The sequence below is a fragment of the Rhea pennata genome, chromosome 1 (assembly GCF_028389875.1).
Source record: "Rhea pennata isolate bPtePen1 chromosome 1, bPtePen1.pri, whole genome shotgun sequence".
Lineage (NCBI taxonomy): Eukaryota > Metazoa > Chordata > Aves > Rheiformes > Rheidae > Rhea > Rhea pennata.
This window is the reverse complement of record NC_084663.1, coordinates 50,173,135-50,200,938: the sequence shown is the minus strand read 5'-3', so window position 1 is coordinate 50,200,938 and position 27,804 is coordinate 50,173,135. Positions and strand designations below refer to the sequence as shown.

Sequence of the window (27,804 nt, the reverse complement as noted above, 5' to 3'; positions counted from 1 at the left end):
TCTCTGCATTGGTGATCAGCTGTTTTTGTTCTGTCTTACCACCAGTATCTGGCTGTTTTGATGCTTTTTGTCCATTAAAGGTGTTATAATGTTCCTTCCTATACAGTGTCTTGAGACAGCCAGTTTATTTATATCCTTTCGGTTTTCAGATTAGACTGTTTTAGGCCCAGAATATCTTTTGATTGAACAAATACAAAGTGGCCTTTTCAGTGCCAGCTGGTATGTAAAAGCCTCTCAAATGAGGTTGAAAACAGATAGCAATAGTTCATTTTGTAATTGTTTAACATTAGCATCTTATTCATGAAATGCTAGTTTTCAGCCGTTTTGCAATTGTCAGTTCTACAGTGAATGGCAGATATCTTGCACTGTGTAACTGGATTATTTGTAAATTTAGTCATGTGGTAAATCAGCTGTGCTTTGTAAAAAGACATCAAGGCATGATGATGAATGTTTTAGAAATAAAATTCCAGCTCTTTGTGTGTAGCTGTGTGTATAGTATATAAAATCTAGAATGTATTTTGCATATATTTGATGCAATGCTGAAATACTAAATTAATTTATTTTTAATTTAGATTTATTTAATGTAACAGCATTGTTAAAACCATCATATGATGTCATAAGTTTCACAGTTTGACTTCTAGCACTTGGGAATTATTTGTAAGTTTGGACAAGAACTAAAACTCCAGAAGAATCTTGTAGAATTCTGTTTATGAAACAAAAGTCTATATGCAATGTCACTGATACCTGCTTTTGAAGATACACTGTTCAATGTCTACCCTACACTACCATATTCAGTACAGCCTCACTATATTCCACTGCATTTGTGTGGTGTACTTATGATGTCTTAGTCCTCCTCATCTATGAAGCCCATTGAAATGAAAGCCTATATATAATAGAGATACTGCCAGCTGGCAGCAGAGAAGCATACGACTAACCGTAAGTGATGTTATAGAGAAATGTTTTATTTATCTGAGGGAAATTATATATGGAATTACGCTAGTGTAAAAGCATACCTGCATCCTGACATCTACCCCTTTTACTTTGCTATACCTGTTCCTTCTATCTGATGAATAGTAGCGTTGATTTGTGAGGGTTGTATGTATATGTGCACAAAAGTCAGCAATGTGTACGTGAACCCTCAGGCTACTAGGGTCAAAATTCTACAGTTTTGCAGTATGGTTGCTAAGTAGGTGAACCTGAATCCAGCAACTTTTTTCAGTAAACTGTCAAAAGTTGACTTTTTTCTTCTGTGTGATATTTTTCTCCTTTCATCTTCTACGGAAAATCTGTACTTATTTTAAGATGTTCCTGAAAGCCATTTGAGTTTTCTGCAAATACTACTATAATAACAGTAAATAAGTAAACATTATCCATACTTCACTACTTTCAGTAACCGATAGCTATCATGTTTTAGGGCTTTGTTCATTATGTGCTTCAGTGCTTCCTGTAATAATTAAACAGGAAGGCTAATAGTTACATAAAAACTAATTTTTAGCTAATATTGTAATTCCAGCTACAAGTGAAATTGAATTTCACCTGGAATTTCACCTGGAAAGTCAGGAGATTTCAAAGCAGTATAAAATACCTTTTATTGAAAATAACTGGTGAATATCTACATTGGATCTGAGAAATTGCTAGGATGAAATGATCTTTACTACAGTTTTAGTAGGTTTTCATAGTATAACTTGTAATTTTATTTGCAGAATAAGGCAGCTGGGAAGAAAACAAAAGTTTACCATATTGCCAAGGAGATCATGAGCTCAGAGAAAGTGTAAGTGTCAGTTCTAACACCTACTCAGTTTATTTTGATTATGTGTTTCAAATGTAACTATTTGCTTTCTCTTGCTTTTGATAGGTTTGTGGATGTGCTAAAGCTCTTACACATTGTAAGTATCTATACAATTTCTGTTTCCTCTTCCACTTGTTTCAGCTGCTAAAGTTCAACGTTTAGTTTTTATTACAGTGAGTGTGATTTTTTTTCTATAGTGTTTATGTATTCAAAACATAAAAATTAATCTAACTAAGCAGAAATTTAAAGTTCCAGATTTTTTTTATAATGGGTGAATATTTTGGTGTTTTTTTTCCTCTTTTCCCTCCTCATTTGTAATATATGCGGTATTCTGCTGCTTGAATATTGGAAATGGAATGTACGTCCATTTATGTTAATAGGTACCTAATTTATAAACTGCTTATACCATAGCAACAAAAACCAAATCTTGCTTTCATAAAACTTAGTTTAGAAAAACTTTTAAATTATTGGGGTTTTGAACTAATTTGTGTTTTGAAACGATACATAAAAATACACGTTCTTTAGGTAATATTGCTAATTAGCTGTTCTTGTGTTTATCACCATGGCATTATTTCTTTTTTTTAGGCTGGAGTATTTTACTTCCTGATAACAGCTGTGATTGCAGTGCACACAATAATGATATTCACAGCAAGGGCTGGGTATTTAATCCTTGCTCCTCCAGACCAATGATCTGTTAAACATGCTGTGTAGGAGATAATAAAATAGTAAACTAATGAAGAATTTAGCTTTCTTCAGCACCATTTGATGTGATTTCTGAAAACCTTGTATGTCTGTACTATTTTATCACTCTATTAAGTGCAAGCATAGTAATTTTTCCTTGGGTGACAGACACAGTTATATTGCAAACAGATGCATTTGAGTCTCTTGAGAAACGTGGTCTGTGAAACAGGGAACAAAGACTCCTATGTATGGATGTGTATAATCTTGTAAAAAGGAGATCTTCCAAGCAAGAACAAAATTACCACACCATTTGCTGATTTCTCTCTTACCTTCCATCTTAGTAATTGATTTTCCTTTCTGTTGGGGCTTGATTTTAAAATACTGGGTCAAATGGTTGTGGCCAATATATAATTTATAGTCAGCATAGTTTCAGCTACAGAACTGAAGTTTAAATGCTGGTTAAAGGCAGAGATTTGGTCTGATGAGTATTGATAAGTTTTAAGTTATGTGATTTTAATTATATTTTTCATGCATGTAGCTTATGCCTTAAAAAGTGTCTTTGCTTTTCAGTGTGTCAGTTCTTGAAAATATATCTTCAGATAACATGTACAGTACTAGAAACAAAGGCTGTTGGAGAGAAAGAAGCAGACAAATGAGGAAGAGCGTGGGAGAGGGAAGATAGTGTAGGGAATTAAGGGAGTTTCTAGTATAAACTTAAGATGGTCTGCACATATGTAAATCTGCAGCGCTGTAGAATGTGTTCTTCTTTGTTTTAAAGGATAACTCGCAACTCTGCCCATGACAGTATGTTAGTTTCTAGCTGCCGAGTACAAACATGTTAGAAATGTTCTTGTTGGCTAGCAGTAACAATCGATATGTATTCAGCCTAGGGAGGATGGCAAGGAAATGCGCTGTTCTCACTTTGCCTTTGGTCCACAGTGTGAACCTTGATAAGTGCTTTTGTCAGAGTGGGCTTTACTTACGAGGGACATGTGTGTGCATGTTCTTCATTAAACACATCTGCTATAGTTGGGAAAAGTTATAGAAACACATCGCTTTACACAGTGGTAGATTTGAAGATTTTGAATGTTCACCACAGAAATTAAATATGTTTAGTTACTCATATTATTATGGATAATAGGTAAATATTGATAAAACTACCATTTTGATTCCACCTCTACTGAACTACCTTGTTTAACTGGCAGTTAGTAATGCTGACGCTAAAGCCAGTATACCAACTTCTGACAGATTTCTAAAAGTAAAAAATAAGTTCTCCCCACACTGGGCTGCTTCACCCTTAGTAACGATTTGGCATGTTAGATGAGCCTTCATTACACTTTTTTGAACCCTCTAGTAGTGTTTTTTCAAAGAGTAAAAACTTGAAATTTAGTGACCAATTCCATTAGCAGTGCACTAAAACTGATAATATTCTGCTCAGTCTGCCTTACTGATGCTAGTTAATATAGGTATTAGCACAGCCAGGTAACAAATAGGTTGATTTGAGAAAGAGATGTTTTTAAGATGCTACTATTCAGAACATTTGAAGAGAACCCTAAAGCAGCTGAGAATGTGGGAACGTGGTTGCAAACTCATAACAATTACCACTGAATTTTTATTAACATTTCCTCCTTTTATGTTAAGGAAGTCAGGCTAGAAGTGCAATGCTTCGAGCCTCTTTGGACACTGCACTTTTTAGGTATGTCTGGCTTCTTATGTTTAAGACAGATTACAAAAGTTCTCTAGAAAATGATAAATACTTAGGGAAGTTTCTGTTACGTCATGAAATGAGCTAGACGTGATAGAGCAAACAGACGTCACTGGCTTTGCGCAATGATACTCTCTCAAACATGTGAATGGAGTTGCTTCAGGGAGGAATCAACAATTAGATATAATCTTGAATTCTCTGTATTTCTGGTAGTAATACAGAATGCTCTCTTAAAGGACAATATTCCAGTAAAGTGCTCTTAGAAACTGCAGAAGACAAAGCACATAAATCAAACCAGCATATCTGTATATACTTTCCTGAGATGGCTCATGTGTGGTTTCCAGAAGATCTACATGGGATGTGAAGATGCAAGAAATCTTATTTCTTCCCTAAGGCCTGCAGGAAAAAACAGCTGCAAAATAGATGTAAAATCTAAGGGACATAGGAGAAACAAGCACTACTGTGCAAAGTGTTTTGTGCTCTAAAACACCAGCATGTTCCTGAACACAAGTATGGCAGGTTCACTGCGGTTTTTTTACTTGCTTTACTATGGGAATTTTTTGGAAATAGTTTGCTTCAGACAAGTGAAGGCAACTCGTCAGCAGCACCTTGTTGCTGTGGGGGTAAGCTATCTGACTTCTTTTGTCCATTTTTTTTTTTTGGTCCCAATTTTATTATTTTGCCAACATCTACCACTCTTCTTATTTTCCTTTCCTTTTTGATTTTTTCCCCCTTCTGCTATGGGCAGTGAGGTTTCTAGTCCAGCAAGGGAACATGCACTATTTGGGATGGGTATTTCTGCTGCAGGGCTTGATGTCTGACTTTTTGCTATGGAAGTAGGGAAAGGAAGGGAGAAAAATAAATCTTTAAAAAGCTTAGCCTCAGCCTTTAAATTTTCACTTCTACTTCTTAAACCTCAATTCTGTCCTTGGTGGGATTTGCTCTGAGAGAAAGTAGGAGGTTGTCAGGAGGCATCTGAAGCTTCTCTGCAGCCACAAGATCACCCGCATATTGGATAAGAGCAGATCAGAGTTCAGACAACTTTCCCTTCTCTGTTGTGTCAGACACACTCTGGAAGAGTGTGGGGAAACTCTGATTTAATTTGTTTCTGTTTCCAGAAGACATTTAAAGTTATAGGTCAAAAAAAGAGATTAGAATTTACTTTGTATGTTTAAGTTGTGGCCAAATATTGTGAAGAATTGATCATAGCAAATTTGAAAAAAGAATGCAGCGCACATTTTTGGAAACTGGGTTTTGGAGCAAAGAACTCCAGACTTCTGGTCCTGGCTTACCACCGATCTACAGTGTGACCTGAAAGAAAGTCTCTCAATCTGCAGCTCCTGTTCTCTAACTGTAAAGCTTCAATATTTGAACAGTTGGAAGTGAAGATGTCAGTAAAATTTTACGTCTGTTAAGTGCTTTACCATTGGTAACTGTTGAGGCATTTGACAGTGAACTGCAGCTGTAAATATCTTATTTCAAAAGACTAATAAAAGAGTTTTGGTTTGGAAGGAAGTGTTGCTATACCACCTAATCTATTCCTTGAAATAACATTCTAAGAATATGCCACAGTCAAATAATTGATCATTATGAAAATTAACTATATTATGTTGTTAAATGCTTATAAGTGAGCATAATAAACTTCCTGAGAAAGAGATGTGGAGTTACTTATGACCTTTCCAGAACCAATCTCATATGCTTGAACAATACCGCAGTCCATATTTATCCATCTTTATTAACTATAATTAAGTCTGTCTATTTCTATTTTGTTTTAAATGATGTATTTGTAAAATCTTCTGTAGCTATTCCTAGGAGCCTTGCTTACCATTTATCATAGTACAGCTGCTTGGCTGTTTCTTAGAATGTGAAACTCTCTTTTTTTTTCCCTTCCCACATAGGATGTGTGTTCCTTGAAAAAGATCCAAGTGTAAACATTTTTTCTTAAATTAAGCTGATATTTAAGCTATTTGGAGGTGCATTAGGTGGAGTTATACTTCAGCAGAGGGGATTATGATTTTTTTTTATTATTTTTTTCTTTACTGATGGTATGATCCAGGAGAACAAATCCAAGATCAATATGGGTGAAGCCTTAGGAGTAAAATACGTGATCCCATTTAGATTATGTAGCACTTCCTATTCCATTTAAATTCATAATAAGGTTTAATTTCAGCCATTTAAAGTTGTCTTAATTCAACTTCAGATACCTGAAGGAGCACTTAACGGGCTGAGTGAGAGTTTAGTCACGTTAATATGTATCTTGGTTTACAACCAGACTTGTTCCTTTGCCACTTAGACTAACAGGGTCGGGTTGCATTGAGTTGTACAAGGAACCCTTCAGTGGAAAGAACTGAAAGAAAGTGTGACTCAGGGCCTTTGTAAAGGGGGAAGTGCGTGGGTTGATCACAAATGATTCATAATAGGGTCAGAATTATTTCAGATATCTCAGCCATTTATTTGCTCAAGGAAACTGCATTGATGGGAAGGGAGAAAGTAGGATGGTGGTATCCTATTCAACTATTGTTACAAATCAAACATCTCTAGCAAGAGTGTATGCTAATAACATAAAATAACCTCTAAGATTTTTAAGTTGAGAAAGCTTTGTCGGGCAGTAGTTCTACAACATGTACTCAAAAGAACTTAAAACTGCCTAAACCAGATTTTATTATAGACAACAGGTACCCATGGGATGCTGTCCTGTGTTAGTGTGCAGTAGAAAAGGATGATTCTGGATCGCAAAGAATGTACATTCTAGGGACGGTGATGAGTCCTGTCCTCTTCAGGTAGCTGTGTGAACAAAAGTGGCAAAATTAAAGAAAAAAAAAGGAATATTGTAATATTGAAGAAGCTCATTTTTTGATTATAAAATCTGTGTCATAAAAGTTCACTTTAAATGATTGCTACAGTGTTTCAAACAGAATAATTTCCAGGACAACTCAGATGACTACCTTTTGAACAGATTAATGAAAGTGTTGTGTTTCAGCAATGCTATGTAGTACTATACACTAAAAATGTTTGTAATGTGGATCACTTCTTGCCCGTATATATAGATATTGGAGGCTATCATTATTTATCATCTCCTATGCAACATACATATTTGTAACAGTGGTTCTATGTTTATATTTAGCAGTGAACAGATTCAGTTTTAGAAGGAATTAGGTGCTGGAGCATTAAATTCCCATTACTATAATTTCTAAGTCACTACCTACTCTTATCAAAAGTTGTCCTCATCTTAAATAGCTTCCGCTCTTTAGAGTGAAATTTCAGATTTTCCTTTTTAAATTATTGTATTTCCCATTTAATAATAAAAATAATCCACTCTAGGTTTTGATCCTTTTACATATGAAATCAGTTTCTCAGAAGGCCAGTGCTTTCAAGTGCAATCACTCTTGCCATAACCTTAAAAATAAGGTTATAAAACGGATTTAACTTTTCCCACCACCCCCGTTCCTAGCATATGATCTGTGCCTTTAGCTCTTCAGTTTATCTCAAGTTAAACCTGGCATGATAGTTAGTTTGCAGCCACTGCCAGGTTATAAATACGTCTCAATATGATTACAATGGCAACGGCATTGTATTGCTGCTGTAGTGAAGACCTGATAACACTCCTCAAAAAAAAAGAAAAAAAAAAGGTTGAAGTTTCTCCCCTTTGTTGTTCAGCAGTCTGGTCTGCATCATTTGGAACTTGGGCGTTATCTTTCTGTCCTGTGTTTCCTCTCTGCAGGGCTCCTTCTGTTGACTCTGTTGTGGGAGTGCGCAGAGGGGGTGACGAAGCAGAGATTTGGTTGTTTTAAAAACCAAATCTTGCGTGGCATGATCCAGAGCCTCATGAAGTTGATGCACTTTGGATCAAGCCAATAGAGAAACCAAATTCCATGTATTTGGAAACCTGCTGCAAGCTCTGTGGGTGCGGTATCTACAAGTTAGTTAAACACTCTTAACCGCAGATGACATTCCTGTCTTATCTACTGGCGCTTAAACCTGACTCCCTGCTCTCCTTTTGTTGTTTGGCCAGGGGAAAACCTAATTTCATTATGCCATAGACCAAACTGCTTTTCTTTCCATTCTGCAAGCAGCCTTATAACATTCAATTAAAATTCTTGTTTCATCCCATGGCAAAGTACGTACAGTATATTATATGCGACTGTGATTTTGAGAACTGGGGGGAAAGTTGTGATAACAGGAAGATGCATTTTGCATGAGGCTTTATAGAAAGCCTCATCTGAGCTTTAGCCATTGTAGTTCCTGCATCATTTGAGTGTTAAGCAATGCCCTAGGGTCAGGAAAATGCATAAGATGCAGCTGGTAGTTAACCTACGTGTCACTAGTCTGCACAGAGGACGTAGAACAGAACATTTCCATATGAATAACGCCATCTGGTTTTTAACTCCATTGCACTTCATTCCAAGCCTTCGCCCCATCACACTCATTGCCCAGTATCTGCTTTCAATTTCTTGTCATAGCTCTGCCCAGCCACAGCATATGTGATCTGGAGAGTCACAAAACAAGGTTGTCTGGAGCTCCTGACTGCTGAGGGCTGATGTGATGAGGGAAGAAGACAGGAGAAAGTTAAGACTTAAGTCTGACAGATCCGAAATAGTACCAGATGCTGCACTACTGAGATATCTGCTAGGACTTGTGGGAGACCTGTGCAGTGGGAATGGTGGAGCTTAGGGGTTTTTTGTTTGTTTGCTTGAGCTTTAATTACCTGAGGACCCTACAGATTTTCAAAGGCAAAGGCGGAATCCATGCATGTTTAAAAATGTAACTTATCATAGTGTTGTAAATAACTTTCAGTAAGAGTAGCACTTGGGAACGTGTGCCATTTGGTCACCTTTTTCAGACCACCTAGAGATTGTCCACAGGCTGTCATGCTTCGGTAGACCACAAACAAAAAAACAGCTGTTACTCTTTTTTTTCCCACTGTCTCTCAAATTCAAGTGAGAGACATCAATACAGCCGTTACATGCTATCTTCTGTATTCCTTTTTGTCAGTTTAGACCATGTTATATACTTGATTATTTTTTCAAGTGAAATACTGAGTTGTTAACCTTTTTTGAAAATTTTGTTTACATGTGATCAGGAAGAATACCTCTCCTAGTAAATACAGACTTTCATTATGGATACAGTCTCAGTCACACTGACTTATACGGGGCCAAGATTTTATTTCTAGGTAGATTAATGAGGACCATTAAGCCTGATCTCTGTCCTAGTAGGAGCTGATTATAACATAAAAATACTGTAATAAGCTCCTTCGAGGGCAAGTGAACAGGACTTCCTCCTCCCTGTAAATATTTTGAATGTGCCAGGGTTTTAGGATTATCATTAATATTTAAAATCTCATGATTCCTATATATTGTTACAGTATCCTTCTGTTAGCTATTAATTTTCCTGTGTATGGAAGAGCTGCTAAGTATAGCTCTTGGTGATACTAAGTGATACTGTAGATGATTTATAAAAACCAGTATGATTTTAAAATGTATTATGACTATATCAGCTGAAGTAACATTGTTGCTTGGTCCAACTCTTAACATGAAGATACTCAAGGTCCTCAACAGCTCTGCAGATATTAAATACTTTTTTTTCCTGCAGTTTCTTCCTGTGTAGTATCAGTACATTTTTAAGAGTGTGTTATAGAAATAATCAACAGCTTCCATAGAGTGCACGTAGGAGCACAAAAGTAAAGGTCCAGTGTGAAACCAAAGGGATTAAGGCTGTCCCCAGAGAGTACGTTAAAGCTGCACAGAAACATAGCACAGATGGTCCCTCCTTGCCTTCAGTAACAGGGAACAGCGCGTGGACTGTCTGCAGAGAAAGCACTGCTGTCTGCCCTGGTGCTTTGAAGGCTGTTCTCTCAGGGGGGTTTCTGTCCTCTTTGTGCTCCAACAGGATTTCCGGGACGCTGTGGCACATGCCTCCAGGCAGCTTGGAAAACCAGTGATTGAGGACAGAATCCTGAATCAGATCCTGTACTACCTACCTCAGCTGTACGAGCTTAATCGGGACCTCCTGAGGGAGCTGGAAGAGCGACTGTCTCACTGGTGACTATCAATGAGGAATACAGTTCCTTTGATGTTGTTAAAAATTATCTGAGGGACTTAGGGACTCTGCATGACCATGGTTCTACCCTTATTTGTTTTCCACATGCCTTTTTTAATGATAAAATTTAATTTTAGGATATAGAGACAAACTTCAATTTAGATTATTTATTTAGCATTTAGGTGCATCCAAAAGGATCCAGAAGGCATGTAAACATGTTTTGAGCAATTACATTTTTTATCTAAAAATTTCAGTTTCAGTCTGAATTTCTGGTGCTTACATGTGTGGTTGGGCGTAATAAGTGGATTGATTTTTATTAGAGGAGTACGGAGCTGTGAAGATCGGTTTCTGTTTTAAACATAGTTGAGATCTGCTAACCAAACACAGCATCGTTTGACAGATGTGATCCTGTTAAAGTCCATTCTCAGTTACAGGAGTAGGTAGATTGAATTCAGCTCTCAAAGTATACTAGTAGAGGCACTGAAAAGAATTAGAGACTAATGAGATGCTTCCTGTTAAGGAGCAAGGACTAGAGCTTGAAGTTTAAAGATCCATCTCCTGAGGAGGCCAACTTGTATTAATGTTCTCTTAAAATGACTTTGAATATAAAGTAGACCGTGTTCAAAGTTGTTATGATCTAACTAAACTAGGGTGTGGAGGAGTGGCTGTGTGCCTAGTAAGATTTTTTGGAGTAGTTACTAAGCTAAATGCTTGTCTGTTAGACTGGGAGGTTTTGTTCAGAAATGTTCAGAGTTGGAACATGTTAATGTTTTGCTCAAAGACTAACATATACAGTATTTTGTGGTCTTTTTAATTGCTCTATTCTTGTTTCTAGGCTTGAACATCAAAGAATTGCTGATATATTTGTGAAAAAAGGTCCCTACTTAAAGATGTATTCGACTTACATCAAAGAATTCGATAAAAATGTTGCACTGTTAGATGAACAGTGTAAGAAGAATGCAGGTTTTGCTTCAGTAGTTAAAGACTTCGAGGTACTGTAGACTTTTGTAAGATACACTATCTTGTGGGTTTTCAGAACTTCTGAGCATAAGTGCTTTAAGAGGCCATTTAAGGCCAACAGAAGGCTTTAGAGACCATCCTCCAATTTATTTATTCATTTTTGCTGTAAAGTCTTGGTTTGAAACCTAGAAGGGTACAAGTGGAATGAAGTAAATTCAGACTTTCTAAAATAACTAGTGAGAGATAACACTGTGAGAGAGGTAACACTGAGAGATGTCTTAATCTCAATTTTCAGAAAATTCAACATTTATCACAAAATATGACAAAGATAAATTGATAAAATCACTAGCTGCTTTTTTAGTTTTGTCTTTTGATCATTCTATGTACCAATTAACTATTTTATTTGGACCAGATTAACTTCACCACCACATCAGAAGGCAGTAGCTAACTCTTATGACTCTCGTTTCTTTTCAATTGGAAACATAGAAGTGTAGTTTTCTGATCTGAAAACTTCCACAAGTCTTCAAAGCCAGCATATGCAACAATGAGATGAATGCTGATTTATGTCATTAAGAACATTGCCAAATTTTTACTTAATTCCCTTAACACAAGTGAGAGAAGAGGTACAAGCTTCCTAAACACGGTCCACACAGATGTTTGTCATTTGTGAGACTTTCCCATCCCCTGGAGGAGATTAGATTGTCATTAAAGGAATTGAAAATGACACAAACTGCTCAAATCAACACTAATAACTTTATTTCTAGCAAAGACACAGTCATTTAACCATGAAAAATGAAGTAGATGATAGCTGACAAAATGAACTGACCTCATATCACACCACACTGGCTTCCCCTTGGGTAGTGCCTACTCTGTTTGTTTACAAATGGTTAGAAAGGCTATTTACAGTAAGCAAAGGAAGAGGTTGAAGTACAGAGTCAGGAAAAATAGGAAGAGGAAAAGAGGCTTTTTCAAACACTTGGTGTTTCTGATGCACATTATATTGAATGCAAACTTGGTTAAAAATTTTGGAGCGTGAATCTTTTCTGTGTTGCCTTTGGCAGTTTGGATTGATTTAAAACTTCTTCAGAGAACAATATTGTCTGCTCTGCCATTCTGTGTAATGAACATTCAGTAATTACAAAGGAGTATTTTGCCTTTGCCACTGGTGTCTTGTTTATTTCCAGGAAGATTCACCTCTCCTCCTCATTTAAAAAAGTATTTTGAATCTATAGAGATTTTGTAAGTTTACTGAATTTTATTTATTTATTTTTAACTCATAATTTAATTTTGCATGTCTTCTACATAGGGAAATGCTTGCTCTGTGGTGCAGTGCATAACTACTGGTAGTTATGTCTTTTTAGGATAAAGCTTACTTGATGTCATTGGTAGCTGTTTAAAGGTATGTTTTCTTTTGCTGAAACCCTTGACTACCACAGACCTGTTACTTATTTTTTTGTATGTTTTTTTTCAGATGAGTCCCCGCTGTGCTAGTCTGGCACTCAAGCACTATTTGCTCAAGCCTGTTCAGAGGATTCCCCAATACAGGCTGCTTTTGACAGGTACAGTCAAGTTCTTCTACAGGTTTAAGAAGCCAATTTTCACATGTCCAGGAAACTCCTTTTCAGGTAGTCATACCCATCCATAAAGCATATTTATCTGACTTCATTTATGTGAAACTTTTTAAAAAGTATGTCATGAATTTAAAGGCTTTCTTTTTTAATGTTGATTGCAGTAAGATATGCAGAGGGTGTGCACAGTGGTGTGCTCTCTGCTGGTGTGTTCAGCTGTGCTTTGCAAACATGAGACCTGTGCTGATTTTTATTTTGTTTTGTTTTTGTGGTAACAGAAGCCAGTAATTTAGTTAGAGGATTGGAAAACTCCGCTTTCATATTTTGTTTTTGTGTTTTGTTTAAGAAGTAAAAAAGCAGCATGAAAAGCTGGAACTGGAAGAAAGAAATGAAAGATACGCATACACCTTTTGAGCTTTTATTAAAAGTATCTTCTCTACCCCTTCCCCATTCCTCCCCACCCAAGTGTTTTGTCTCAAATCTCTTCTCTTTTAAAAGCAAAACATTCTTTTCCAGCATAAATTACCAGTAAGTGCTTAATGCTTGTTGCAGGGGTTACAACCTGTCTTAGGCTGAAGAGCTGACTTGGGCCTAGGAAAGCTGGGTTCCCTTCCCTGCTCCAGCATTGGTGTATTTGGATGACTTTGAGCAAGCCATTTCCATGATGCAGTGTTTTCCCCTCCATAAAAGGAGGGCAATGATACAGGCCTCCTTTGTGAAGGTTTTTGAGATGCGTTTGTTGTAAGAAGAGGATGGATCCTGTAAGGAACTGGAAATACTTAAGACTATTTTTGAAAGCCGTTGCTTCTTGATGAACGATTTAAAAATAGGATCTGTTTATGCAGTAACTACAAAATAAAATGCTCTCTGACCTTTCTTTGGCTCTGTAGCAGCTTGCTGGCATTTCCCCAGCAAGTGTTTACATTAGTGATGCTGTGGCAGATGCAGACTTAAGTGGTACATAGAAGTTAATTACTTATTAAAGTTGAATATTTTCACTTTAATCATTTCATTAAAATCACAGATGGGGAAAAAGGGTGAAAAGCCCTTATTAAATGGGCCACTTTTTTGTAGGAAAAAAATCTTAGTGTCTCTTAATTGATAAAGAAAACCCGTAAAAAGACATTTGGGGCTTGTTTCGCTTTAAAAGGGTATGGTATAGGCCTGTTATTCATTCCGAAGTTGGCAAAGGAGCTTTGGAGATTTTCAGAGGTTTCAATGAAAAGGGTTGAACAGGATGGGAGTAAATACCTTTCTTGATATATAGATATATATGCACATGTGCATGTACACACACACACACACACGCACACATAAATATATGTAAATATATATATATATATACATATATATATATACACACACACACACAAAGAAGTATATATATGTATATAGTTATACAGAAAAGTGAGAGATGTCAGAGATGAGTGGCACTAAAACAACTGTGAAGCTAAAGGCTAATTCCATGTTGGCATTGCCTGCAAGTATGGCTGGGACTGTGTTTTGAGCAGGTGACCGTACAAGTGAACACCTCATTTTGTGGAGATAAGGGTTAATGTAGGAGACTCCAGTCCTGCAGACCATACTGTGACTGCCCAGCTTTAAGCCACTGTGCAAATAGAAATGGTCACCAACGAGATTTATATTGCAGTGCTGGGTGCTGATTTGGAAGCAGAAGTTTTTGTTGTTCCGTGGGAGGAATAAAAGAGATCAGACTAAGAATTTAATTATACTGGAATGTTTGTGTCTGCTTCATTTTCAGAGTGTTCAGTCTAGCCTGCCATTTATTTCGGTCTTATATTTTCCTTGCTATTCCTGCTCTTCTGTATCTGTGTGGATGACGTGACTGCTTTGCTACCTTCCAGCACTTCTGCGCAGTTTCGCGTAGTCTTCATATGTGCTTGTGTTGCAGAGTCTTTAGATCAGATGCCAAATGTTTGGATCGGTCGTTGGAGTGGGTGAGACAGCAAGAAAAAAGCAAAACAGGAATGGGCATGACTTGCAGTGATGCAGCAGCAGCCCCAGTCCAATGATGGGAAGCTGGCAGTGGGAGGGAGAGGGGGACGGAGCAGAAGAGCGAAAGCCGTCCCGGAAACAAAGCTGCTAGGCTGGAGTCAGCAGGGGATCCTTCCTATTTAGATGTTCTGTGTCAGTGGGACAGCTTTGTACTTGTCCAAACCTGCTGCTGCACCACCACATCACAAGGTTGTTACTGTGCTTTGAAGTGTTGTTACTTCTGGGGGAGCGAGAGCAGGAACAGGTGGGCTCATAAATCAGCCAAGCGGAGGCAAAGCTCTGCGGTGTTTCTGTTTAGCTGCACAGGTTCTCCATTCGGTCGAGTGAGCTCCTGCTTCTCCACACCCTGCCCTCCGATCCCTACACAGCGAACGTCAGATGGGTTGTTGGGGAGCCTCGTTAGAGGCCTCTGTTTTCTAAAAGAAGGAAATCAGGGAGAGGTTATTCTTTTCCCCGGAAAACCTCTCATTTGGCTAGAAGACTTAAGAGTGCCTGGTATTAGCAGGCTCTCCGTTGTGCTGTGATAAGCCTTTCACCTCTTTTTCTCACCATGAGGTTTGCAGAGAGCGATGGCATCTTGCATTGTCCTTACCCTAGGTGTAGTGAGGGGAGGCTGGGGGCAGGTTGGGAGATGGGCAGCCCTGCTCTTTTTCAGGTCAGAAGGCAAATTGTCAGGCTGCAGGCTAATTACTTAGGTGTTGAGCGCAATTGCTTTGAGTTTAACCTAATTAAATTAGACAATTTGAGACAAACTAGTTAACGAAGCAGAAGGGAATTTTTAGCAAGAGAAGAAGTGATAGTTGCTGGCCCACTGCAAGCAGGAAGAGAATCACTGGCTGCTGTCTGTGAGGTAGGAGCAGGACATAAGAAAATTTTGTTTTTCATTTTGGGGTTTTCATTGTGGTTGTGTGCTTGTGGGCTCATTTTTTTGTTGTGTTTTTGGATATCCAGCAGAGCTATGAATTTTAATACCTACATCTGCCTTTTTGAAAGTATATTTAAAGTATGTGTTGAAGATAAGGAGCAAGAGGTCAGACAGGAATTTGACTGTTTTATGGAAAAAAGTCTCCTTCTGGTAATGTGATGCTTTTATCCCTCTTGAAGTGGTTTTGAGTGAGTTAGTGCTGGTATTTAGCAATTGTTTGGCTTCACGCATCTTGCTTACATGAAGTCAATTATTGCACTGCACAAACTGTATTGGCTGTCCAGGAAGTTTTGATGGTTTTTCTATGATTATGGAGATGAGCTGATAAGATTAGTATTTGTTATTCCGGAATGACCTATTTCTGTTTGTTGTACTGTGATACGTGAGAAACTTCTTTGATTCTCATAGAGTTGGGAAGTTGCTGTTGCTTGCTCCACACAAACCTTGCCTTGCTCCAGGTAGTAGACGCTTGTGCTAGCTACAATGCAGCGACTGTTTTTTCCATGTTGTCTTTATTTTTTAAAATCTCTTTCTCTCTTAGTTTCCTGCTCCATCTCACCTTCAGTTGTAGTGTTACATCAGTTGTACTGATCAGTATTTAAGGATCGTCCTTTGTGTCTGTGTTATAGTAAAGCACATCCGTTCCTTCAGACTCAAGTGTAGCTTGCTCTCAGATTTGTCCTAGACATACTGTTGATCTGATTTAGATTTAAATCAACAGAAGGAAAACTCAGTGCTAACAGTATGACAGCTTTATTGTTTTTGTGTTATTTTTCTTATTTTAGTCTGTGTTTGTGGAAAGCTGTTGGTATATGTTTAGATTTTGTTGTGGGTTTGTTTTTTTTTTTTTTTTCTCCCCTTTTGATAGCCTAAGATTAGGCAATAGAGAAAGAGGAGAAAAAAAATAAGGTTTTCTGTCTCTGTTCTACATTTAAAATGTTTAAGCAGAATTTCTTCTCTGGTCAGTGGGTTTTTTTCCTTTGAGAACCCAGTAGCTCATCAGGAAGTTACTTGGTGGTCTTTGAATAAAAAAGTCTGAATAATTAAACTGCATTTTAGAGGACAAATAAATTTGGCAAAGAAAGCAGATACTGTTTCACCCTGATATTTGACTTTTGTGCTAAGTTTATCTGGGAATAATTTTACTAAAATGGCATTGTGGTGTTATCCTTGTCTGTGAAATCTTCTTGTCCATGTAGGTTTTTAAGCTAGTGCCTCCAGAATTTTCAATGTGTATTCACAGAAGAGACTAAAAAATCTGTCCTGATGCTTCTCTAAAGTTGTTTTAGGTATGAACTGATGTCCGCTTACCAGACGTACATAAAGATAATTAAGATCAAAATTATGTAAATATTTATCCCTTTGGGGATTTTACAGTTGCAAGTTTATTTGGATGCTTCAGACTTGAAGGGTAAGAACTGCCTTCCTTTTTAACTATAGAATTTTAAGTGAATGCAGTTAGATTAAAATCTCTCTCTAATTTTCCCTCCTTTATTCAGTGATGATTTAGAATGCTAGAATATACCTACCAGGAAAAAAAAAACACACACACACATTGTAAAGTGTTATTCTTTTGGGGTACATGTCATAAAACATGAATACACCAAGAAACAATCCGGCATTGGGTCTCTGATTTTAAGCTTTCAGTGCAATTACTTTGGATAGTAAATTGGATGTCTCCATTTACCAGGGACAGTTTCGTAGAGTTCCAGCAGTACATTTGGAGATTAGTTAGTTATATCCCCTTACTTCTTGTTCCCAGTCTGTAGAGAAGTGAGTCTATAGTTGGTAGCCTTAAGAAGCTCTGGCTTTTCTGTGTAAGCTGGAAAGACATTTTTATGTTGGGAGGTCCCCAATTCAGTCCTCTGTGCTGGCCAAGATGAAGATCAAGTTGCAACTGTTTTAACTTGTTTGCTTTATGGTGGAGTCCCAAGTATGCTTTGCCTGGGTAGTAAGGCATAGTTGCTGCTTGCAAGAGCTCAGTAGGCAGGGTAAGAGAGGGCAGCTTTTGTCTAATAGTCTTAAAGTGTCTTTGTGAAATAGGTTCCTCCAGGTTGAATCAAAGCGAGGGGTTTCAGCTGAAGTTAAAAACAGTGTGAACTCCATTCTTTGTAAAATGCTTCCTGTTGATTTTTCTCTTAAATGAATTTCTTACCAGCGTAACCTAAGGTGATTCAAAGTAGAGTTTGTAATGGAGAGTATTTCCATGTAAGTATTGTACTTAAATGTCTGGTAGCTACTACAGCAGAAAATTTTGAAAGATGTGAGCGATTAAATATTTATTAAGTTGGAAAGGCTTTGGTGCCGTATCAGAGTTTTACTAAAAGATTACACATTGGCCAGTGCTTGATCATGATCAGACAGAACTGCAAATACAGCAGAAAATCATGGCTATTCTTGTGACCCAGATAGCCCAATTGCTCCTCACTGCCTCCTCCAGCACCGCACCAAGTCCTGTTCCCTTCACCATAACCTGCTCTTTATGCTTTTATCTGCTGGATCTTATCTTACGTCTTTGCCAAAACATTAAAAAAAAAAAAAAAAAAAAAAGAGTGCCAAATATCTTTCTTTTTGTGGTTCTTTTTTCCTCCAAACTTTCATTACCTGACAAGACTTCTGGCCCTTTACAGTACTTTTACTGCAATAACACATTTCATAATTCTTTTGTGCATAAGGAAAGCATTACAGTACACTGAGTGATCGCGGAGGGGCACGCATGAAGCAAGATGTCCTAGGAAGGCAGGAACGATTGGCTCCAGATCCTCCTTCAGTGAAAGGATGAATCTGGGTAGGGCAGGCATATGGGAGGTGAATTATTTTACTCCTACACAAAACTTGTACAACTGCTAAGCTAATACTGAATGTTTGCCAGATCACAGACCCTATATGATTAATTTTCAGTAGATCTGTCAGAATTTGAATATTTTCACTCACTTAAAAGGTAATTGCAATTTGATATTTGTTGATATCACTCTAGCATATATTTCTGTGGAAGTTTCTGATTGGGTTTCCATGAAATTTAACCTGTTCAAAGCTGTGGGCTGTGGAGAATACCTGGCTGACTTGTTAATCAGGATGGATATATCCATATATCCATATGGATATTTATATATGTATGTATATATCTTTGATAGGACATTATACTTTTTGGTGAACTAGATAGTGAACCAAGAAAAGGAATCTTCAGGAGAATGTTTTCTTGATAGTCAGTTTTTTGGGGTGAATTTTGGTCAAGTAAGATAGATTTTAAAACTAGCAAGGACAATTTTAATGAATAGATGGTGCCATCTGGTGGTTGAGGGCTGGATTTATAATTGAAAACCAAAAATTCCAGTTTGATCATTTTGGAGGAAAGGGGATTTATAATACTTTTTAAATTGAAAAATATTAATCACAGTGATCTTCAGGGTTGGACTAATTTTTTCTCAGCTTTTGTACACGAATTAGGTGCTAAGACAAATCTGGGTAGTATTATTCAGGTTTTTTGCATCAGCTTAAATGTAAAAGATTGTGTGCATGTACTTGTCCTCTTTCACCAGCTTGTTTTGTTCTGAAATAATACACGCAATTTGCCTTTGGAAAAGGTCACTGCTTCTATAGCCTTATTTTTTCTCAGCAAGATAGCGTTACATACTTTTATTGTGAAAACTCCAGTTTTTCTTATGTTATTGCTTTGACAGATTTGAAAGATTAAATAGTAGACCTTTGCTGCATATGCCTGTCTGAAAAGCAAATTTCCAGGAAAAATGCTTTTTACTGCTTTGGTGCTGTTTAGCTCTTTTACAAAAATATGTTTTTTTTTCTTTAAACAGATTATTTAAAGAATCTTTTAGAAGAGTCCGCAGACTATAGAGATACTCAAGGTAAATGTCCCTTTAGATTTAAAAAATGCATCCTAAATATGAAAAATGCTTCTAAATTGTAAATGCTTGCAAAATATTAAGCCAATAAGCAGGAATGTTTTCTGTTTAGTTCTGAGCTTCTCAAGCAGCGACACTGAAAGATTCCAAACTTGTGTTTCAAAAAATGTTTGGAGCTTAAAGTGGTATCAGCGCACCCTTGAGCTGGGCCCGAGTGGTAAGACTGAAGTTCCCCTTAGGCAGATATTCTGCATACTGCTGCTGAAAGAGGCTGTCCTGTCTTCCACCCACCTCTGTGATGGGCAGCCTGGTCCTTTCGCTGTTCCCCCGATCCTGTAGACCTGGGGCCTTTGCTCCCCCTCTCTGCAGGACACGTGTTCGCATGGCTGCCGTGAGCAAGAGCGAGGAGCTGCTCTGGGCTGTATTTAACCCGAGGCGTTCCCCAGTTCGGTTTGCCACGAAGCTACACAAACACTTTTGCCTGTGTGTGAGGGAAAGGTGTTAAGAGGAAATGAGAAGGCATGGCTGGTGATGGAAGAGGAGTTGGGCAGGACTATGCGTTTCAGGGTAGTTACGGATTAGGTTGGTTTGCTGTGCTCACAGTACTGCTGCTTCTTTGTGTGTGCCTCATCGCACTAGAAATGCTCCCAGCTGGTGTTTCCATTTCGTTTGCATAAACCTGTCTCATTTAGTTCAGTGGAAGCCCCTCATCTTCAGGAGGGCTGCACAGATGTAGCTGATTGAACACTGGCATTAAGTGCAGTTCAATGCGCTAAACCAACTTTGCTTTCTTGTACCTATGCCTGCTGACACAGTACTATCAAATCTATAAGAAATTTCCATCCTAAGATATTTAGGCATATTTATTTCTTTGAGTATATTATATTGAAAGTATAAGCACAAAATGTTTTCAGTGTTGACTTTTTTTTGGAGGTAGAAAAGTTTCTCTTGCACTGATTATGGCCGTGAATAAACTAATAGTCATACTGCCCATTAAATAATCTAGCACTTGAAAAATAAGGAATTTAAAACTATATTTTACTTTACATGCTCTTGAGCTCTCCAGCTTCTGTTTTTTTTTGCAGTGGTGCCTTTTCATAATTCACAGTATGTTTTCTCTCCCTTCCTGTATTGAAGATAAAAGCAGAAAGTTAATTGTAACAGTAAGAATGATAATTTTATACATTTGACGTCTCTCATATTCAATCTTTGAAACTGAGCAAGAAAAGAAAATCTAATTTTTACTCACCAAGATTTTTATGTAATAATTAAGTTTAGCTTCCTTCTGACTTTTTTTGCTTTGTCATTTAATTGCATGGGGAAAAAAGGGCTAGGCTTGGTTATATGATCAGAATTAAAAAAAAATCATCTTCCTGGGGACCTTAATTTAAACATATTATTCCAACTAAGTGGTGTGAGAAGTGGAATGCTTTTCCTTTCCAAAAATCAGTTTGTTTATGAACTTTTGACTCTATGAATTATTTATATTGTTGTTTAGATTTGGATTAGAGTCCTGGCTCTATAAGTAAGCCTGTGATCTTTGAACTTTCTCTGCAAGAACCAGCAAATTTCCTGCAACTTTCTTCAATCTTTCTTGAAGTCAATGAGTAATTTTTTTTTCATAGAGAGAAGAACTTATAAATGAAAAAGTACAGCAATATTCAGGCACTCATTCCTGCCTTAAGGGAAATTTAGCTAAATTCACTAATTTCATATTTTTTGAGCTGATGGAAGCTGGAGAGTGTTTTGACTGAAGCAGCTCCAGCATATCCTAGTCAGAAGACCACCAGATAAATTTCAGCAGGTTCAGTTGACAGCACGACATCTATATCTGAACTTAGGTTTTGCTCATATGTTTGATAGGTTCTCTGCCTTTTAACTGTGACTACTGTACTTGTTTTACCTTATTTCATGAAAGTAGTGAATGAAAAGTTCTCCTTAGAATTACTTAGTAGATCCCTGTTCATGCCTCTGTTTGGTTTCTTGCATGACCTCATGGCATTCTGAACCTTAGAATTCATAAATCTATACATTTTGGCTTGGTGGGATTTTCTGCTTACTTTTAAGCGAATGTAGTTCCTTTATTTGGAGTGCTTGATTACACTTGAATTCTTCAAAAATTGCTAAATGCTGTAGAGACATCATTTTATCAGAGTAATTGTGCTAGCTTTCAATTAAGTGAGCCTTTTTTCTACTTAAATGAATTACAGGTTTTTGGATAAAATCCTCAGATGGGTGCTGTATAATATGCAGACTCACTCCTCAGTAACTTTTTATATAGCTCCTTCTTGCAGTTACACCTAAGCATGTTTTTCTATTGAATTGCTACTTATTAAATACCTGAACTTAATAAAATCCCTATTAGTGTCTTTGGTAACTCTTCCCTTTCAGAGTGTTTTTTTTTGTTTTGTTTTGTTTTTTTCCTACTATCATAAAATGCTTGAAATCTAGAATCTTAAACTTTATACTGTTATCCTGAAATACAAAATAAGTAAAGACAGAAAAAAAAAACATAAATACTTGGATAATTTTTCTAGTCTCTGAAGTCCATAACTAGCATTGGTGACAATTGTAGAAATTGGAAAAAGCTTAATTAATCTCTGCATACTCTCAGTTGAAGTCTTGTTAACATTTCTACTGTACCTAGAAACATTGAAGTTAAAGAGATTATTTGTGAGAGATAAGCTAAAACTTAATTTTGTTAGTGATTGTTTTAGTTAGCTCTAAGAAATGAATGATAGCATGACTATTGGCTGAAGGAATGAATTGCTAGAGCACAGCTATTAAACTATGATCCAAAGCCCGTGGAATCTGTGGGAAGTGCTTTTTGAATGCAATGAATGTTAGATCACATCCTTGAATCTTGGCAGAATGTGAAGGGGAATATTATACCTGTGTGTTCTTTAATACCAGTACTAACTGATCTGTATAATTAAAACATTACTTCTTCAAACTTCAGATGCTCTAGCTGTTGTCATAGAAGTTGCAAACCATGCCAATGATATCATGAAGCAGGGGGTAAGTATTTTGATTCTGGAAGCTCGTTGTTTAAAGCTCTCCTCTTTTTAAAGAAAATGAAATCATGAATGCAAGGGCTATTACTTGTCTCTTTGCTTTTTCTCCCAATAGGATAACTTTCAGAAACTCATGCAGATTCAGTACAGTTTAAATGGACACCATGAGATTGTGCAGCCGGGAAGGGTAGGTCCTCCAAATGGCATTCAGGAGATTTCAATCAAAGTGCGGCTCAGACATTACTGGAGGTGACATATATTGAGGAGAAAAATGATCCAGCACTTAATTATTTGGTGCTGATGTCAAATAAATACTGTTTCTCCATGTGTAATTTTTTCAAAGAAAATATTTATTTGATGAAAACTTTAAATTTTTTTAGAATGTGATTCCCTGCCAAATCTTACAAGCATTTTTTTTCCCCCTCAAGCTTCACATTTGATCTGTCGTGGTTTCAAATGCAATATAGAAAACTGGAATACAAGCACACAGTCCCTCTACATTTTAATGAAACATAAGGATGAGCAGCATTCCACATTAAGCTCCGTGTCCCCCAGCCTCTTTGTTACATTCAATAGCTTTATGGAAGGAGGGGATTAATTTTGTTGAAACCTGATTCATGGTGGAGACAAGTGAGTTTACTAATGAAGGCTACATGTGGAAATATAATTCTTGTGAGTCACAATTTCGTGAATAGCTGCACTGATTTTGCTGAAACTTCTCATGAATCTTACTACTCATTTGGGTGACGATAGAATTAAGACCTGTGTAACCCAGCTTTGTTACCTAGTTATTTCTCAGATCTAAATAGTATGAAATTGCTGTCTTCCAGATATTCCCTACTATTTGGCAGTTAACAATCATCATCGTACAGAATACTAAAAGTATGTGTATCTATACACATGCATGCACACGTTCCCTTTAGTAATAGAAGAAGGTGGTACTCTCTGCAATAAGTACAGGCCCTAATATAACTTTTGTTGTTTCCTGCCTATACAGGAAAATTTTCTTATTACAAATTTAACTTCATGTATCTTTCAGAACCAGATTCTTTTTTCTTCCTAATCCTCTGTGCTTGAAGGTTTGTTACTTACTGTCTGCATAAAAACAAAAACACCTTGAATCTTCAAACCTTGGTAACATTGCAGGTGTAACAATTTCAAGAAAAGTAGTAGTTTATTTGTTGTGGCTTGTGTCCTCAAAAACTGGGTTTTGAATTGTTTGTTTTAATTCACCAGGTATTTCTGAAAGAGGGAACGTTGATGAAGCTGTCTCGGAAGGTCATGCAGCCACGTATGTTTTTTCTGGTAAGGTGCTGTGTATGTTTGTGGGTCTGCTATTGGTGTAATTTTTAGTGACTCAAACAGTTGCATCACGTAAAAAACTGTTAACTTCAGCTGACTATGAGGGTACAAAAAAGACTGTTGCAAATTCACTTTCTCGGTCTAATTTAGAGAGATCATTTGTTTTATATGCAGTAACATTTTAATAGAAAACAATTTCTCAACAAAATTTACTATTTTGAACAATTCAATTTAAAGTTTGAGGAACTTCTGAGAAGATATTATCTGAGGTAGTTGGAAAACTAAAACAGTTACTCCAACCTGTGTGGTTCTACTAGATCTTAAAACCTAGAACCCTGCTGCTGCTATTGTATTCTCTTCTTCTCCCCAGCCCCCGAAGTCAGCATGCGTCCTGATGGAGCGCTGGTCTGGAAGTTAAGTTCTGGATTCTCTTCCTGTCTTTACTACTGTTTTGAAACTTTTGAATTTCTCTGAAGTTTCTGTTTCCACTTGAACCTCTTCTCTCTCCTGTTTAGACAGTAATGTGGCTTGCTGTGTGTGGTTTGTGGCATTATAGGCTCACAGTCTTGTCTGAAATTTGTTTTTCGGTTACTATATACATAAATATTTTCCTAGGCAGTCATGAAGTGCACGTGCTAAGTTTTGAAGGGCTTATCTTATGCTCTGGAGACTCGCTTGTAGCATATAGAGCACTACTATAATTGCAAATGATATCAACCGAGGTAGTACTCTGAAAAATCTGGCACTATTTCAAACTGGACTTCCCAAAGTAGATGTTTCTAATTTAAAACTCCCTAGCTCGGATTTTTTGTTTGTTTGGGTTTTTTTTAGATGTCAAAGATTTGGCATACTTGTCTATACCTTTAGGCACTTAATAAGCAATGACCTTCATTGTATATTGTGAAGAGTTAATAAAGCCTGTGAAACATCTGATTATTTTGTAAAGAATTCTGTAGCAAATACCATGGGATGGTTCAGTCCTCTGGTCTATGTTTATGTTCAGTAAATGAAGCTTGAATCCATATGTTGAACAGCACAGAAGATAAAACACCTTAATTGCCGTTCAGTAAGTGCATCGTTTGAGGACAAGTCTGGTAGAAAAGGAAATAAACAATAGATGAACATTTAAACAAGTAAAATTCATATGGATAAGTTTGTCCAAATAATTGTAAACTGCTAATCTTAATTCTAACATTTCCTAGATTTGGGGATATTTTACTTTATGTGAAGGGTTAGTTCTAATGTTCTTTTAAAGTAGTTTGTTATACAATATAGCTGTGTACATGAGAAACATTCTTTTGTCCTGTTTTACAGCCTGGTCTTTGACATCCATGCAATGTTTACTCATGTGCCAAATTTGTATTTACAATAGAGACCTATTGTTATCTAAATTCATACATGAAAATGTTTCTTGGGTTCTAAGCAAAATAGTAGGATGCAGAAGATACCCTCCTGGACAGTTGATTTCAATGCCGTACAAATTTTAATATTTTCAGTAAAATGCATGTGAAATGATCTGTCTTTAAACAATCCTTAGTCATTGAAAAGTATTACCTCTGTATTACAGTTTAATGATGCCCTGTTGTATACTACTCCAGTTCAGTCAGGGATGTATAAACTCAACAACATGCTCTCATTGGCTGGAATGAAGGTGAGTCACTAATGTCTGTTAAAATAAGACTTTCTCCAAATTTATTTAAACTCAGGTCTTCAGATTTTCAAAAGGCATCTATGTTTTTTTATTGGAAAGGGTTATTAAATTTGCTAATGTTACAGACCAGTGCTACAGACTTAATGTTTGCATAATATGGTCTGTGGGGCTGCTATCTAGGTTTCCCTAATCAACTTTATTGTCACAGGATCATCTATACCTGCCTTCTCATCCAGTACTGAGCTACTTTGAAATAGTCTGCTTGCTTACTTATGCCTGTGCTTTGTTCAGCCTGCCTCACTCTTGCCTTGTAACTGCTCCTTCTTGCCCACATCCAAAAGATTAGGTATCTCTGCCTGATAAGTTTTTGGTGGATCAGATCTGTGTGGTCTATAGAGATCGCTAATTGCAAAGGAAAAACAGTTTGATTTCTAAGCCTTTGTGAAAAGCACCAAAGTTAAGCTCTAAACCCCTCTGGCTCACGAAAAGGAATATTCAGATCATATATTGACATAGTCTCTAACGACAGTGGGAACAGGGCACTGTCACCTCAGGAGTTAATTATCTGTTCCTGTTGCAGAAAAGCATCAAGTTCATTTGAAGTTCAATTCTGGAACTTTCACAGGCAGAACTGTGGCCTCTTTTCTGTCAACAAGTGTCTTGTGGTGGCTCCAAACCACTCTTAACCTTCGAACTTGGTTACATTTGAAACTTAGTAGTTCAGGGTGGTCCAGCCCTTGGTGGTATGGGCAAGATGCCCATTCTGAGGCTCATCTGTGGGCTGCAATCTTGTCCTGTAGCAGCAGTGTCTTGTCCTGTAGCAGCAATGCAATTAGAAAATAAGGAATTTTACAATAAAAACTGAAGCAACTTAGAAGTACCATTTCAGTTTGAATTTGAAGTTTTCTTTCTTCACTATAGGTTAAAAAGCCAACCCAGGAAGCGTATCAGAATGAACTGAACATAGAAAGTGTAGAGAGATCTTTCATTCTTTCAGCAAGGTAAGTCTTATAAGTGCATAATTATTTAAAAAGCATGTGGTTTCAAATAGGCTGTTATTGTCCATATAGGCCGATTATCATTGTATGGCTTATTTTGGACTTACATAACCAAAAGTTACTCGTGTGCTAAGTAACTATAGGAGAATAGAGAACTGACAACTGAATTTCTGGAAATAAGGTAGGCTTTGTTCTAAATTGCTTTTGCTTATATTTAAAATCTGATTTTGAAAAGGTAAAGCTTTTTTTTTTTTTTTTTAATGGTCTAGCAGAAATGAAGGCTAACCATATGCAATCAGTTTCATAGTTACATGATTTTTGTAGTCTAATACAGTTCACCTTGACAAATAAGGAAGATTTTGCATTGTGGGTGATGGATATAAGCTCAAAATCTGTAGTAAAAGTGGCTGATATTTGAGCAATCTGAGCAATAGCTGCAGATGGTAGATATTCAGCTGTCCTCAGAATGGTTAAATATTTATCAGATGGAACAAAAGTCTTACTTGTTCTTCGTTTTCAGCTCACCTACACATTCAGAAACATTGAGTAAATTGAAATATCTTTTGCTGGCTTTTCTTGAGAAGCACAAGAATTAAGATTAAGTTTCACTTCAGTGATTTTTAGGCTTTGCTTTCCAGTGACTTTTTTCTTTTCTTCTTCCAAAGTTACTGATACACCCTGTCAGTGCACTAATAAGAGGGGATATGAAGCATAAGAAGTCATTCTGAGTATCTAACTAAGATAATAGCGTGATTGAATAGGAAATAGACCTCGGTGAAGTGCTGAATTGAACCTGAAACTATTGAAATGACATTAAATTACAGGAACAGTGCTTGTCTTTATCAGAAAATTAAATTCTCTGGGTAGCAGCAGAAGGATACATGGCCACTAACTGGAGCAGCTCTACTGAGCTGCCTTTACCTTTATTGTGCCTCTATTGTGGATTGTTGTTTTTGTGATGTCTGACTTGGAGTTTTATACGTTCTGTCATTTGTAACAGGGCTAATCTCAATGAACAAAGACATGTTTTCTCTTTTACTTAACAAAGCCTAGCAAGGGCAGACTGCTGCTTTTTCTGTGACCTTGTAAATACTGACATTAGGATGTCTGCATGAAGATAGCTATATCTGTAGCTGAGAGGGAGACCAAGGTTAACCTTGTCAAAGTAGCCAAAGGAAGTAGCATAATTGTGTCTAAGTAGTAGTTATTTATAACAACAGGTTGGAAAGGAGTATTGCATGTATTTTTTGATAGATTTATGTAAATGTTTCTTATGGCTCTTCTGCACTTTGGGAAAAA

The 27,804-nt window shown here is 37.0% G+C and overlaps 1 protein-coding gene across 2 annotated transcripts in view; it reads left to right on the top strand.

The window, feature by feature from the left end:
* FGD6 (FYVE, RhoGEF and PH domain containing 6) overlaps positions 1-27,804 on the top strand; it is a 75,490-nt gene that overhangs the window by 27,402 nt on the left and 20,284 nt on the right. For both annotated transcript variants that reach the window (XM_062585427.1, XM_062585435.1), the window contains exons 4-14: positions 1,704-1,771; positions 1,856-1,886; positions 10,062-10,213; positions 11,047-11,203; positions 12,643-12,730; positions 19,493-19,543; positions 22,500-22,558; positions 22,670-22,741; positions 23,791-23,859; positions 25,424-25,507; positions 26,429-26,508. In XM_062585427.1, coding sequence (XP_062441411.1) covers positions 1,704-1,771; positions 1,856-1,886; positions 10,062-10,213; positions 11,047-11,203; positions 12,643-12,730; positions 19,493-19,543; positions 22,500-22,558; positions 22,670-22,741; positions 23,791-23,859; positions 25,424-25,507; positions 26,429-26,508 — 911 coding nt within the window. The remainder of the gene's footprint in view (positions 1-1,703; positions 1,772-1,855; positions 1,887-10,061; positions 10,214-11,046; positions 11,204-12,642; positions 12,731-19,492; positions 19,544-22,499; positions 22,559-22,669; positions 22,742-23,790; positions 23,860-25,423; positions 25,508-26,428; positions 26,509-27,804) is intronic.